The 15,283-nt window shown below is 39.5% G+C and overlaps 1 protein-coding gene across 2 annotated transcripts in view; it reads left to right on the top strand.

The window, feature by feature from the left end:
* Positions 1 to 1,017: 1,017 nt before the first annotated feature.
* ccser1 (coiled-coil serine-rich protein 1) overlaps positions 1,018 to 15,283 on the top strand; it is a 105,673-nt gene continuing 91,407 nt past the window's right edge. For both annotated transcript variants that reach the window (XM_026321276.2, XM_026321277.2), the window contains exons 1-4: positions 1,018 to 1,204; positions 6,663 to 7,680; positions 8,382 to 8,799; positions 11,130 to 11,314. In XM_026321276.2, coding sequence (XP_026177061.1) covers positions 6,688 to 7,680; positions 8,382 to 8,799; positions 11,130 to 11,314 — 1,596 coding nt within the window. In that variant the 5' untranslated portion in view covers positions 1,018 to 1,204; positions 6,663 to 6,687. The remainder of the gene's footprint in view (positions 1,205 to 6,662; positions 7,681 to 8,381; positions 8,800 to 11,129; positions 11,315 to 15,283) is intronic.

Below are 15,283 nucleotides of genomic sequence, written 5' to 3'. Positions count from 1 at the left end.
AAGACAATGAGACAGTGCAAATCCACAGAGGAACTGTACCAGTGTTTTCCAAGATACTTGAAATGAACCACGTGGAAAGTCATTTGAACAACAGTGCACAAGGATACGTAGGAAAATCGGTGGCGTTTTAAAGCCAGTGACTGATTGTGCCTAATATAGATTTGATTTTTTCTTTTATGTTTATTGAACTTTGTGTGAATTTAACAGATAAAGGCTTCTCACTTGACTAGTTAGCACTGTCACCTCACAGCAAGAAGGTTCCAAGTTCAAATCCCTGGGGCTTTTATGTGTGTATGTTATATATTTTTATAGTTAAGACATACGCTTGTAGTATTCATTTAACCACAGGTATAAAACAAACGCAAACCTAGCTACATATTCTGTACACTATACTGCTGCACATTTTTTGTATAATACATGTATTTGATTTATTTAGTTTCATCTTTTGTATAAGTTTGAATCTTTTTTTGATTTATTTAATGTCCTTAGTGTTAAATGTTCTTGTTTGCTGTCCTGCATTTTTGTTTTGCACAATCCGGGAGCGTTGCAATCACATTTCACTGCTGTTTGCACCTGCACAGCTGTGCCTGTGACAAAATCTTGAATCTGTTTCTGTATTGCAGTCAGATCAACTTCGGGATCTTTTAAAGATAGCATTTAATTGCAAAAGACGTTTGATAAATAGGTTTTCTTTTGAAGTAAAAGTGAAGTGTTTTTTTTTTTTGTTTTGTTTTTTTAACTTTTATATTGTGTTTAAGTTGATGTATACAGGCCCTGGACTGGTGAGGTAGAGATGGAGTGAAGCAGTGATTCAAAGTAAGTTGACCAATCCATGTAATGTAGCTACTGCCTTTAATGATAGTACATCCTAATATACAGAGTAACGTGTGAGTGGAGCCTGAGAAAGGCTGCACATCCCTCCACCTGCTGAAGGATGCTGAGCTGTGGGAGCAGGAGGAGCAGGATAGGACGTCACGGCCCAGCGTCGCAACGCGGAAGAGACGAAGGAGCCTCCACGTCACTGAGGTGTAATATTGGCGTCAGTGCAACACACGGTGCTACCTCAGTGCGATCTCACTACCATTTGTATAATTGCACTTATCCTCGTGTGGGTTGGAATAACCCGTATGAGCCGAAAGCGGAGATATAATCGGCTGTTCCTGCACTGAGCGGCCTCGGTAGAGACGCTGGGAATCCGCTGAAGGTAATGTACCATGACCGACGGCTGTGTGTTTGTCCGCCGCCTGCCTGCTAGCCAACCCGGCTACTGCGCTCCAGCTGAGCACCGGTGACCTTTGCGGCCAGAAGAAGGCGATGCGGTGCGTTATTTACGGATATAACGTCGTAGGGAGCATTAGCGCCAGAGTTGACTCGCAGCAGTGAAGCGACACAGCTAACCCGGCTCCACAGCGCTGTTTTCGGTCTGACAGTTGTTGGTTTCCCGCTGGGCTGCAGCTGCTGGATACCTGCGATTACATCTGTGCTGTCTGATGTGATAAACAGCTCTGGTTAATTCATGCACAGAATCAAAATAAACGACATGCTAAGGCCAGGGAGCTGTTGTTGATGCTGTAGTCTCTGCAAACCCTGGAGTAATCTCCAGTCACTGCTTAATCTTTATGAGGTGCCACTTTATTATACATGGGGGCAGGTGGATCGATCCCCACAGTATTGATCAGGCTGAAACAATTAGTAGGTCAATCCATTAGTGATTGTAACATAGTGACAGTTTTTATAATTGATTAATTGGTTTTTTAAAAGAAGAATTAGTGAAACAGTTAAAATATTAGTATAATATATCTGATTCTTGCAGATGTGAGAAGTTCTACTTGTTTTAGGGCAGAACATTATTCTGAGCTGAATGTTGCAAATTTGAAGAGGTGGCCTTTAGATTTTTTTTAAAATTTTGTGTACACTACACTATTAACACAGTTCCTCTAATAGGAAAACTTAGAAACATAGTCACAGTCCTACTAGTGGCTTCTCTTGTGTATCAGTGCTGTTGTCAAAAATATGATTCCATCCCATGTTACATCACATCCTGATCCATTGTCTCACTTCTGCAAAATCCGCATTTCTCTTGCTGTTATTAGGTCACATGTGTACAGTGATAATACACAAAAGAGATATTGTTTGTGTTTAAAGATTCATATGATTAGCAGTGAATATGTTGCAAATTATCTGGTTGTTTGTCCATAAATCCTATTTCTCTCCCTTACATGATAGTCTATTTACTGTTTCTTTTATTTATTTATTTATTTTGATGATATTGGTGATCCTGGCTCTGGTATTATGTGTCAACCCAAATGATATACCACCCATGTTTTTAACAAAAACCTTGAAGGGGCACTCCATCAATTTCCATACTTAAAGATCAGTGCATTTGACATTGCAATTGCTTTGTGGCTGTGCAGTGAGCTCTGTAACGTCATGTTTGCTAGTTTCCTGGTTTTGCATGATGGTAAACTCATAAAAGTTTTTATGTTTTACTCAAATAAAACAATGAAATTTGCAATTTTCAATGAATAATTTTGGACATACAGTCAAGCCCGAAATTATTCATACCCCTGGCAAATTCTGACTTAAAGTTACTTTTATTCAAATGCCACTTTTTGTTCAAATGTACATAAAAAAAATGAGTAATAATTTTTTCCACAATGATGCCTCTTGTACAGTCTTATTTTCTTCTGGGAGACGCCTCTGTCATTTCTAATCAAGAAAAAACTTGGTTGAATAAAAGTAAGTCAGAATTTGCCAAGGGTATGAATAATTTTGGGCTTGACTATATTTCACTATTTTTCTGACATTTTGTGCACTAATAGTGCAGTAATCAATGCATTATTTTCATGTATGATGAAAGTAGTTGTTGCTTGCAGTCTTAGAGTTCTCCTGTACTGTTATAGAAACTTGTCAGCTTACTCACTGGTCCCTTCAACATTACATAGACCCACTGTATCTGGGATGAAATATTTTCCTTTCTGTTGGTGTTTCACTGCCATGTGTGTGTTGTCAAACTGGTAAAATATTACCTCAGTTTTTTTTGTTTTTTTTTAAAATATTTGCAGCATGCTAACTAAATGCTGTGCAGGCTCTGTTTCGGAAACACTGGAACCAGCTAACTCTTATGAAAATACACACCTTTCAAAAGCAAATCACCCTAGGCTGAAATGAATACTAACCCTAATGACTCTTTTGTAAAGGTGTTGTTCTGCATTTGTTCAAAGTAATCTCAAGATACCATATCAGTAACCAAGACTTTATGAAGCATATTGTTTACAGTCAATACTGAGTGTGTCGTACTAGTGTTGCTTAATGTGCAATGATCCAGTCTTCTAAGATTATGGTTTGTATGTAATATGTGGTAACTGAAAAAAAATCTCATCAAGAACCTGTTTTATAGGAAACGCCTAGTTATACCACACACACACACACACACCTTTTCTACTTTTAAACTGACAGGCATTCCTCTATCAGTCGTACAATTGTACTCAGATGGGAGTTTGGACTCACATATTAGCCCTATTAGTTTTTATATAGCTACTGTGTGTAAATGAGAGGGACTCAAGTAGAACGGTTACAGGGAGTAGAAGTGATGAAGGTGGAGGATTTTAAGTACCTAGGGTCAACAGTCCAGGGCAACGGAGAGTGTGGAAAAGAAGTGAAGAGACGTGTGCAAGCAGGTTGGAACGGGTGGAGGAAAGTGTCAGGTGTGATGTGTGACAAAAGAGTGTCAGTCAGAATGAAAGGAGAGGTGGACAAGACAGTGGAGAGAGCAGCCATGTTGTTTTGGAGAAAAAGCCAGGGAAGCCAGATTGAGATGGTTTGGACATGTTCAGAGGAGGGACAGTGAATACATTGGTAAAAGGATGCTGAGGTTAGAGCTGCCAGGAAGGAGGCCTAGAGGAAGACCAAAGAGGAGGTTCTTGGATGTAGTGAAGGAGGACATGAGGATAGTTGGTGTGGGTGAGGAGGATACAGAGGATAGGGTTAAATGGAGGCAGATGATTCACTGTGGTGACCCCTGAAGGGAGCAGCTGAAAGGAGAAGACATATGGTGTGAATGTTAGTAGAATGGCGGGTAGGCTCAAAGGGATTGTGCATTTATGTTCTGTTAAAACTGAAAGGTGGTGCTGCAGTCGGGTATGATGGTACTATATTTTGAAAAGTCCTGAAAAGTATTGAACAGAACATGAACTGGCAGCTGTGGTGACTCTGTGATAATTAACAAAAGGTTTCTATATGCTGTATATTAAGAGATGGGACAGAATTGTATTTTGTGAGCATTAAGAATAACTAATGTGATAAAGACGACTTTTTTCTTAGTTAGCAGGTAATAACCTGTTCAGAGCCTTTACACCAGCATGTCACTGAGGCACTGTGCTGTTTGTCCAGCAGTTGTTAATAAACATGCCACATTGTCCCTTTGGCTCGTTGTGTAAGTGCCTGGTGGCTTGAAAATGAAAGTACTGAAATGTTCATTGCTTTAAAAATGAAACGCACTAGAAAATTGCAGGTGTCTATTAAACTTTTAACCTTTTAATCTGTTACTAGAAATATATTCTAGTCTACTCTGTTAGGGATTAAGTTAGTCACTCATGTAAATAGGCATACTAACAGTAAATAAAACTGTGTTTGCATCGCGCTCTGTTATTCAATACAGCAGCCCAATCATTAACTGCGGTACTGAGAAAAGGGAAGAGGAACCAAGATAAGGTGAAATTGTTACTTCTCTGACACAGGCAGTCTCACATCTTGTGCAGTGACCGAGCAGTGAGGAAGTAAGTTTCCACCTGCCCATGTACAGTACGACTTCTCTTTTAATTCTTTCTGTAAGCTTTAGCTCTTTGTCACTAAATGATAAAGTTTTTTATTATACTGGTTAAACTATATTATCATAATGTACAGCACTGTGATGTCAAATATAATTGTGTGTAAGGTATATACATTTTGTCCATTAACAGTTGGGCAGTTGGAGCATTATGAGTGTATATTTTATCTTTATGACATATTAGCACATACAAAGGCCTAATTCTTAGAAATTATTGCTTAAAGGAGATTTGTTATTAGCCCTGATTGGAAAGGCCAGTAATGGAGGCATTATCAGTCTGTTTTATTCTGCTGGATTAGTTGAAGGATGTTTACTTTCTCAGAGAGCCAGGTCAGAGTGCCATGACCTGGTCAGATGGCTTTGTGGTGATGTGGAAACATAACATCTTAGATGTGTTTCAGTGTGTTTTGATTTACACAGACAACTTTAATTAATCCAGGACAAACAGAACAAACTATGACATCATTTGTTATGTGTGTTTGTCATTTTATTGTTTACTATGTAATTACTGTAGATTTGTTAGCCTCCTCTGTCCATGGTAATATTCATGGACAGTTAACTATTAACTATTACACAGAGGTAACTTAGTATGAAAATAGGCACTACCTGTGGAGTGACACACTCATAAACCACTTTGTTAAAAGGTGTGAATGTAAGCTTATTACACAGAGATCAAAAGCAAAACACTTCAGTAGCTTGCAAAGGCAGGTTCTCAGACATAACAAGAAACTACGCAGTCACTGTTAGGCTCATTCATTGCAGATAAACCGCAGAAACTGTGAATATTCACAAAAAGAATTAATGTCTCCATTTAATCTATGTCAGTATGTGGAACACGTGTCTCTTTGGCTCTTCCAAGTTGGACAGTAACTCTACCTCCAGTGTGTTAACATGGAGGTTTGTTAATTGTAGAATTGTAAAAAGATCCTTGTAGATGACATGTGACCTTGTAGCATGAGACTCTCAAGATTCAGTCTCTGAAGGAAGGTGCAGGTGAAAACACTGTTAAAATACCAAATGTAGCGCACAGGCCAGGAAATAGTCTTGTCCGAACAGTTCCAGACTCTTTTCTGTCCAAAATTCCTTTTTTTTTTTTTTGTTGTTGTTGTCTGAGATGATAATCTCACACTAGAGCTTTCACTTTGCTTTTTGTCTTTGTTGCATGTTGCACCTTCAAACAAGTTTATAACCAGTAGCAATTTTGCTTTCCTTTTCCTCTCGGTCTCTTTCTTTTTTTTTTTTTAATCTGGGTCAGTCCCGTCTCTTCATGATTTAGTTGTCAGGTCAATGGTAATTACAAGACGTAGCAATGGTAAAGAGAAGTCATGCCTGCAATAATGACATGCAAGTACAGTCTTTTTTTAAATATCAGACACAGACTGAACTAGAACATGAATTAATTAAAGCTGATTTTGGGGGCAGAAGGTTCATGTACCTGACTAGAATTTGTTTTTTGGTACAGATGGTGTTTTGCAACCACATCATTTTAAGTTTTAAATGACAGAAGCAAAGACAGTCAAAGAGACTCACTTTGTACTTTAAGAATTGTGATGTAGTTTTTGCATAATATTTAGAAAGAAATCAAAAACTAAACACAATGGATGAATGAAAAAAACATTAATTCATATGTAAAAGATAGAAATTTGATTTAAGTGTACAGTTTGGTGCTCTAGAGGTTTTTCATTATAGAGAATGTCACACAGTTTTGTGTCTTATGACTAAATTTACTACTCTGATCTTCAAACTAGAATAATATTGACCATTGGTTTTTATTGGTTATATATAATAAGTGAAAACATTTTGATTTCCATTGAATTTTTTCTTATTTCCTCAGAGTGCCCTGCTGCCTCGGCTTCTAGATGGGTGAATCAGGTTCGCGCCGTTCCACACTTGTGTCCCGCCTGCCAATCTTCCGTCGCAGCAGCAGTAAGAGGCAGGAGTCTCTCCCCTCCTCTCCGTCTTCAGGCGGTGTGGGAAATGGCGTCCACACCTCTTCGCCCTCCAGCACCAACTCGAGTTCTGGCAGTACCGGGAAACGCCGGAGCCTTTTCCGCACTCCGTCTCTCAGTTTCACAGCTAAAAGGAACAGTGACCCACGTGTCCAGCCAATCAACCTAAACCTTACACCCCCACTGACACAGGGCACGGATGCAAACGGAAATAACCAGCAGACAATAACGACATCAGTGTCAACAGGGTTCAGTGATGGAGGTGGACGCCCCAAATCTCGCCATTCATTTGGGTTTGGCAGCCACAGGCAAAAGAAAATCACACGCTCTCAGACTGAGGATTTTGACAAAGCATCCTCTTCCTCTTCCACAGCAAATCGAAATGTGTTTATAAACTGCATCAGCAGCTCAGGTGCCAATGAGGGAGATGACTCCGGCTTCCTTGATGACTACAGTGGTGGCAGCAATAACAACAAACGGTCGTCACGGCAGAAGAAACAGCTGCTGCCCAAATCCTTCTCAGCTCACCACCGTTTCTCCCGCACCTCCGATCACCACAGACCTCCAGAAGTGAATTTGGAACCTCCAAGCTCCACCACCAACACTCCAGGCACAGGGGGGCTCACCCCAGGATCATGGCCAGGTGAGCTACTTGGTGCTGGTGGGGAGAGCTCACTTCAGTCCCCTATAATATCAGACGACCGAACCACAGCCATCACTCCTTCAGAGTTCATCCCCATCACGGAGGATTCTGTATCCGAGGTGGATGCTCTGCCAGCTCCCAGCCCCGGGTCTGGTTTAGCCCCCGGACCCGCATCTGTGCCAGGTCCAGTTACTGACACAGCTCAACCGGAAGCCTCACCTCCTCCAGAGAACTGCAGTGTGGCTGTCTGTGCCTCCCAGGTAGTGTGCTCGATTTAAGCTCTTTAGTCTGTCCTTCTGGGTTCTCTAAGGTTGTTTGGAATTAAATAGGTCAATCTGAAATAATAAAACATTTTGACATGCATGCTAAATTATCCAATCAATAAACTGTCTGCTTGCAAACATACAAACAAGAACTTATTTGTAAAAATGTGGCTTGATGCTGCAGGAATAGAGAGTACAACCACAGGTGCCCTTGGATGCCAAGAACAAAACCCATAAAGGAGGAATATTTATGACTGCTGGGTGGAACCAGTGAAGTGTAGCATAAAAGTTGAGCACCGGGCATGAAAAGTCCTTTTATTGAAAGTGCTAAGGCATGAAAAAAGAAAACCTACGCATGTCTGCAAACTGCCCTCCACATTTCACACCTTTGTGCTCACAACTTTTCCTCTTTCAAAGAATTTATTGTATTTTATGTCTTGGTAGAGGAGTGAATTCCAGAAAGGAAAGCGTTTACCCAGTATAACTGCTGCAGAGACAAAGCTCTATACTGAGACTATTGAAAAGAACATACTGAATGACTTTGCTATCTAAACATGAATACTTCCCTGCCTGAGGAGACAGAAATCCACCTCTTAAATGTGCAGTAAAATGGGATTTCCTCACTGTAAACTGTTTCCTTTTTGCCTCATTGAAGTTGTCTGTTTTTGCACCTACTAAGTAGTTGGTCCTCTCCTCAGGTTTTCTTCACTCCAGGCCAGTGCAGTCCTGAAAAACCCTTACTTCCTGACACCAGCACAGCCAACAACACAGACTATGAGACTGCCATTTCCCTCTCAGAGCCGGAGACAGCTGTACCCTGCCTACCTCTGCAGGAACAATCACTTGAAGAGCGGAAGGAGAGGGAGGAAGAGAGACGGGAAGCGAGGGAAGAGGTGTCATCAGAGGAGAGGAAGGAGTTGGGGGAGGCTAGGAAAGTGGGTTACCATACAGAGACCACAAGCGAGAGCGAGGCATGTGTGGTGCGCAGCGAGGGTTGTCACTCCAACCCGGAGCAGTCGGAAAGGAGGACAAGACACACGCTCTCTTTTCAAGAAAGAGGCAGCTTCTGTGGCCGTCATGAACCCAGGTCCTCTCACTTGAGGAAACCACATGCAGGTATGAAACTCATACATGTACAAACACTGGCAGACACAGATTTACAAGCAATGCCACAGACACACACTAATATCACCCAAGTACAATCAGAGTCAGAGAATCAGGTTGTATGACAACAGAGACAGACACAAAGATGTCTTTCATACTTTTTAACATTCTTTTATGATAAGGGCTCAGCGAGGCCGTTGATCAGGCATTTGATCGGTTTTGACTAGATCCTGTGCAGTGATAATGTGTCTGTTCTCTAACTTCCTTACCCACTCATGAATTACATATATGTACATGTACTGTTACTGTTCAGTATGTGTTTACTATAATTATCACATTTTATAGTTCAAAAGAAGAACAGAGAAGTTATTTTCCAAAGTGTTAGAGCTAATGTTATATATAAAGTAAATGAAGTAATCAATATGTCAAAGTGAATCGCCATAAAGACACAGCTTTTTTACTTTAGTACTTTTAAAGTCTGCATTTTACTACGAAAAAGGGCATCAACTCACTTTTTTGATGATGTTCATGATATTATTATTTTATGACCATATTAGAGGTGCACTTACTATTATCTGTGTATCCATCAAAAGCATTCACAGGAATCCCTAGCAAAATTAGTTTGGAGGTAAACATTTATTAGGCGGTTGAAGTGATGCCATGCTCCAGCTCCTTCAATGATGTTTCATTTTATTGCTTCCTTATGCATGACTGAACAAGCGAGCAATTGTGAACAACATAGCCAATAAAAATCTTTGACAGTTCATTACCAAGCTTCTCAAAGACATCGCCCTAGGAAACGGGCAAGTAGAGTTGGTGCAGACTGGTGTAATCAGAATCAAAGTATTATTAGTCTCACTCAGTTTGTTTCCACTCAGTGATTGAAAACTACTGTATAACCAATTTGGACAACATAATGTTTTGGCAACGTGCGAAATGTCTGACAATTCTGAGTTCTGATAAAAATTGATCGTGTTTCCGAATGTTACGAGACATTTTACAACTTTGAAACAGATTTGAAACTCTTGCAGATCTCAGTCCTTCTTGCAATAAGTCAGAAGACAGTTAATCTGAAAAATAAAATGTCCTCCATCTAATAAGTCAGTACCAGTCGTGGGTTGTCAAGAGTGAAACAGCGTGTGTCATGCTTAAAATGTATTTCTTAACCAAGGATGATTTGTGGCTCTTCTTCAGCTGTTATAACATGTTATATTAGCACTATGTCTTTCCACACTTGTTGTCAGACAGTGAAGAACTTGATCTTCTGGCTGCATTTATTACCCTCTGAGGTCAAGAGTGAGGTCATTCAAAATCATAAAGAGTGCAAATTTAGGGTTTCATTAGAACTAACGAAGTGTATAATTAGGAATTTAAAGAGTTTAAGTCGCTGCAGCTGATAATTGCATGTAGCCAATGCTGAAATGTCACTTTAATGCTCTCTAATTGACATGCTGTCATCTTTCTGTTTGCAGTATATTAGAACCTCTGGCAGAACTGTAACTGGGACTGTGTGTGTATGATGTGGGCTGTTTTGTATTTTACAGTGGGCATGATTGTACCACGTCTGCCAGCAAATGCTTAGTGATGCAAATAACATATTCTGGGAATGCGAACACACACACACACACTAATGCACACACAGTGTATTGCACTCCATGCTTCTAGAAATGTAGCAGGAAACTACAGGGTGTACAGACTACACAACAGAATTTTATTTTTATTTTCACAAACCGTGTCATGGCCATGTGGGCCCTACTATGTACTGTAGGTCTGATCCTTCTCTCTGGTTTAAATGGTCTGAGGCTCTAGTAAAATTGAGACAGAGTTCTCAAGGGGCTTCGTCAGTGTCTTGTTATTTTACTGAGTGAGTTCACAAGAACAAAGACAAGCAAGAAGAGCCACACACTCAGAGGAGAAACTATGTGCGCATGGTTGTGTGCATGTCTTAAGTGTATGTGAAAGAGAGTGAGAGAGAGGAAGAGGTTGATATGAAGTGCGGTTTTATAGAAATGTTGATTCTCTACTTAGTTTTATTGTTTCACAACAATCTTGTAGGCACTCAGACCGAACTTAATTATTAGAAAACAGCCATAAAAACCATTTGACCAAGAACAATATGCCTGAAAGGCTTCATAAAAGAAAGACTGAACATCATTAAAAATGCTGAATAAGTAAGAACCGCTTTAAGTCCTTACTTTTGTGAAAAGAATCCTTTCCCTTTGACTAATGCCAATTGGAAATGAAATAAAATGTGCTTGTGGAATCACTGTTGCAACAGTTTCACCTAAATTCTTTCTCTCTATCTGATATTATGCTTGTCCTTATTGTTTTCTTTGCTCCAGCTTCTCTTTGTAGCAGTGTCAGCCCCTATCATGAGGTGATGCGGATGGAAAGGCGACTGCGCTCCTCTTCTGAGGGGGCTGGTGGGCCTCGTATCCAGGGAAACCACAGAGACACCCCAGGCATGGAGGGATGTGGTCTCCTCAAACAAAGAAACAACTCCTCTTCATCCAAACTGGGAAGTCTGGTAGGTATCACGAATTCTAACCCGGCACCCTGGTGTGTTGGTATGTCATATGCCTCTGACCAGGAAAATACCAAAAAACAGTGTCTTTAATGTTCCTTCACTACAATCAGAACTCAAAAAATAACTTATTATATGATGAAAGGGTTTTTTTTTTTAAATTAGGCACAATCATTTGTGCCCATTTCCATTTTAATGCTAGGACAGAAATGAAAGTGGTGGTAATATGTCTAAGATTTAGATCATCTCAGCACCTTCTGTTGAACTAATTTTCTGATGTACAAATGATTTAATGGTAAGTAAAGAGACCTACTTAAGAAATGCCATAAATGTAATGATGCTCTATTAACTTTGCCATAACACAGTACAGACATACTGAAGTTCAAGTCAAGCATAAGAATCTTTAAATTATACTGTATCTGTGTACACATGGGTTTGAAAAACACATAAAAAGTCTGGTTTCTCTACATTTAAAGCTGTTTAAGCCTTGACAGCCAAACTTAGTGCAAGTGTGAATAGATAAAGTACTCTGGAAACATTTTTCAGTTATCTGTAGGATTTCAGCAGTATGTCCTGTATATTTTCCTGGTGCAGGCTGTCTAACAAACATTGCACCAGTCTTTTTTTGCATGCTGTAGTTAAATCCACTTTTGTTTATAGCCACTATAGTGTATGGATTGGTTTTCTAACAACAAACACAAAGAAGCTCAGTAAGAGGAAAGCTACTTTAAGTCAATTCCATTTATTTTACCAGGGACTATAGGCTTCTACTGAGAGATTTCACAGCATGTTGCTATGTACTTTGGAGACTGCGTGCTTCTTGACATACACTTCACCAAACAACCTTTTGCTTTGGTGCTCCTGGCCTGTGAAGGGTCCTTCAGTGGCCTGGGTCATGGAGGAAAGGTAGAAGCCTCGGAGTTTACTGTATATTAAACTATCTATTGCTGCTCTTTTAGCTGCATTAAAATTTGCTGCTTAGTAGAGGGCACTTGCAGCTAATGAAAAAGTCCAGATTGAAACAGCTGAGTGTTTGCCTTTGCTTAGGTGTGTTTGCAGCTCGTACACTCTCACATTATGCAAACCATTAGGTCCTCTAAGTAAATACTGGACATAGCGAAAGCTAGAGAGGATGTTAATGCATACACAGCATGCCTGACTGTGCTGTTTATGTGTTATGGAACACTGTGGGACAATGTGACTAAGGCAGTATGAAGGTGCCATTCCATTAATGAAAGTGAAAGTGACTTGAGTGAACACAGTAGGGTTCGGTGCCTTGCTCAAGGGTGTCACCTCAGTCGTGGTATTGAAGGTGGAGAGAGCGTTGGCTAGTCACATCGCCCCCCCCGACAATTCCTGCTGGTCCTGAGACTCGAACCCACAACTTTTGGGTTACAAGTCTGACTATCAATCTGTATAGTGCACACTATATACTAGTGTTTTATTGTTGTTATGTCACTGCAGCTCAAATAGAATATAATTATCATCATGTAAATAAAGAGTTGGTCTGCAGTGACAACTGAATAATTTGTTGACCTCACAGAGATAAACTGTGAAGCGAAGCGAGGACGTGTTCACTCGAGCTGTTCGGTAATCTAATTCCAGTTGTTATTGTTACTTTGACGGCCCTGTGGGAAGCTGTGAGATATTTATTTTACCAGCATATTCAGTGTTGGTTGCACTGAGCAACTTGCTCACAACTTTATGACAACTGTGATAATACTGTGGCAGCCTGACAGTGATTACATTCAGTACCAGCTTAAAAAAAAAGAATTATTTAAGATGTTCTCCAGAGACAAGCTAAACAACTTTAAATTTGTACTTTTGTTTTTATTTGAGAGACATATAGGGCAGAATAGCTCGATTGCAATCAGCTTGACTGTGTTACTTCTACATATCAATAGTTGCTTGGCAGCTTGCTTGCAAAAGTGTGTTTCAGTGCGTAGTGAGTCTTGTTCTCATATCCTTTGGTGTGATTAATGTCTTGTAAAGGGGTAGATATTATAAATGGCACTTGTATTAATCATAGCACAGATAAGATTTCACTTCTTCTCCCAGACAAGATTTGTGGTAACCACAACTGACAGTTGGTTTTTAAAATGAAAACCAACAAGGATGTTTACAAATATGGATATTGAATGCTCATCTTGCCTAAAGATATCACGTAATAGCAGTGACAATTATACACTCATACAATCAAATCAAATTTCAAACTACAGCATTTTCTCTGAGGCTGGGTTTCCTAATGTTCACCATTTAGAAGACTGAGTGTGTTAATAAAAAAATCCTTATTTGTCTATTTGAACTTTAACAAGCCCAAAGTCAATAGAACAATAATAGTTATTTGTCACAGGTCAAGTGCAGTATTCTAATGCATTGTACTGTATGCACTGAAGTATTTCCTTACGTTAAGCCCTTAATTTTGAGAAATCTATCCAGAAACTAGCTATTGTACAAATAAGAACTGTAATGTCTAACTATTAAGTTGCAGGTATGAATATATTTATATTTTCTGATTTTGCAGCCTCAGTCAGACCCTACCCTAATAAAGCTGTAGATCTTACAATATGTACTAGTTTCCTATGTTCCTCAAATTTATGGTAATAGTGAAAATATGGATTCCAGTGCTAACAAAGTCAACAGCATGAAGCACATTTAGTATCTCCCTGTCTTAAATTTGAAATGCTATTGCTTTTTGAATATGATGAGTGTTTGCTTTGCTCAGAGATTGTAGGAAATAGTTGTTAAAAATAACAAATGATAGGTGATGTGAGATATTGTGGGTAAAAACGTGTTTCTTTTGATTTAACAAACAGATATCCGATTTGACTGGACATTCAATCACTTATTCCCTCAGGCAGATTGTAAACACAAGTGGCTGTGAAGTGTCTGCTCAGACAGAATGAAAGTCATTTATTAGCCGGTATATTTTCCATTGCTAGAAGTAATAATACCTGGCTGCAAAGCCAAATCCCTCTTCCTTGATCTTAATGCATTTACCACCCTAAAGCACTTAGAAGATGTAATTTTCATAGAATGTGAACAGAAACCAGTGGGTATTAATGGACCGAAAGAACCTCTTGCTTCGTCTTGTCCCTGTTTTGGATCTCATTCTGGTTGGCAGTTAAGAGACGGAGCCATCTTTTAATGAGGGCTGAATATGATATTATCTCTATAAATTCAAAGATTATTCTCACTCAAATTGCATGAGTGAGTTAAAAAGGTGACATCTTTGGTAAGTAATATCAGATTAACACATTTCTGTGGTTAGAGGGCTGCATTAGAAAGAGTAATTTAGCTTCAAATTAAACCTGCGTGTAGTAGTATCACAGGGTACGGGTCTTCATTTATTCTCCAATATCTCTTAGCTATTAGCTTGAATGCCTTAAATGAGGTGTGTGTTCAATTTCGTTACCCTGAAATGCATTCTGGTCTCTTTTTCTGATGATAATCCAGTGTATCCAGTGAAAAAGTGAAAACAGCAAAGTGATGTTACATGTTCATACACAGACCACAGTGGCCTCATGTCCTGTAGTAATGGCATTTGAGAACATTGATCTAACTATTTGGAAATTCTTCTCTCTCTGCCACAATCTCTGTCTCTCCACAGAGGTGTGGCTGAATAATCAGACACGCCACTAAGTGTTGAAGCTCTTTTGCTCAGATGGGAGAAGATTGATACAGAGTGTGACTGTGAGGTTGTTTATGTCCAAACAACGGTGATGAGAACTGAACAGAGTTGGTTATTGGATTTTCAGATTCAGCTGCATCTGCGAATCCTTCATGAGACTGACTTGTAGAAGTTTTTGGCTCTTGATATTTTACTTTGGCTTGAGTTTTTCTTTTTTTAGTACAGTTATGGTCTTTAAACCAATGTTAAGAATTCTGAAAGCCTGTGGAAAGCATCGACCGCATATTCTTATTTTTAAGAGGATGTTTCAGGTTAAAGTTATTCAGAATTGGGTCAAAGCT

This window comes from Mastacembelus armatus, chromosome 9 (genome assembly GCF_900324485.2).
Source record: "Mastacembelus armatus chromosome 9, fMasArm1.2, whole genome shotgun sequence".
NCBI lineage: Eukaryota > Metazoa > Chordata > Actinopteri > Synbranchiformes > Mastacembelidae > Mastacembelus > Mastacembelus armatus.
Note: the sequence above shows the minus strand (reverse complement) of the source record. Positions and strands in the feature narration are given on the sequence as shown.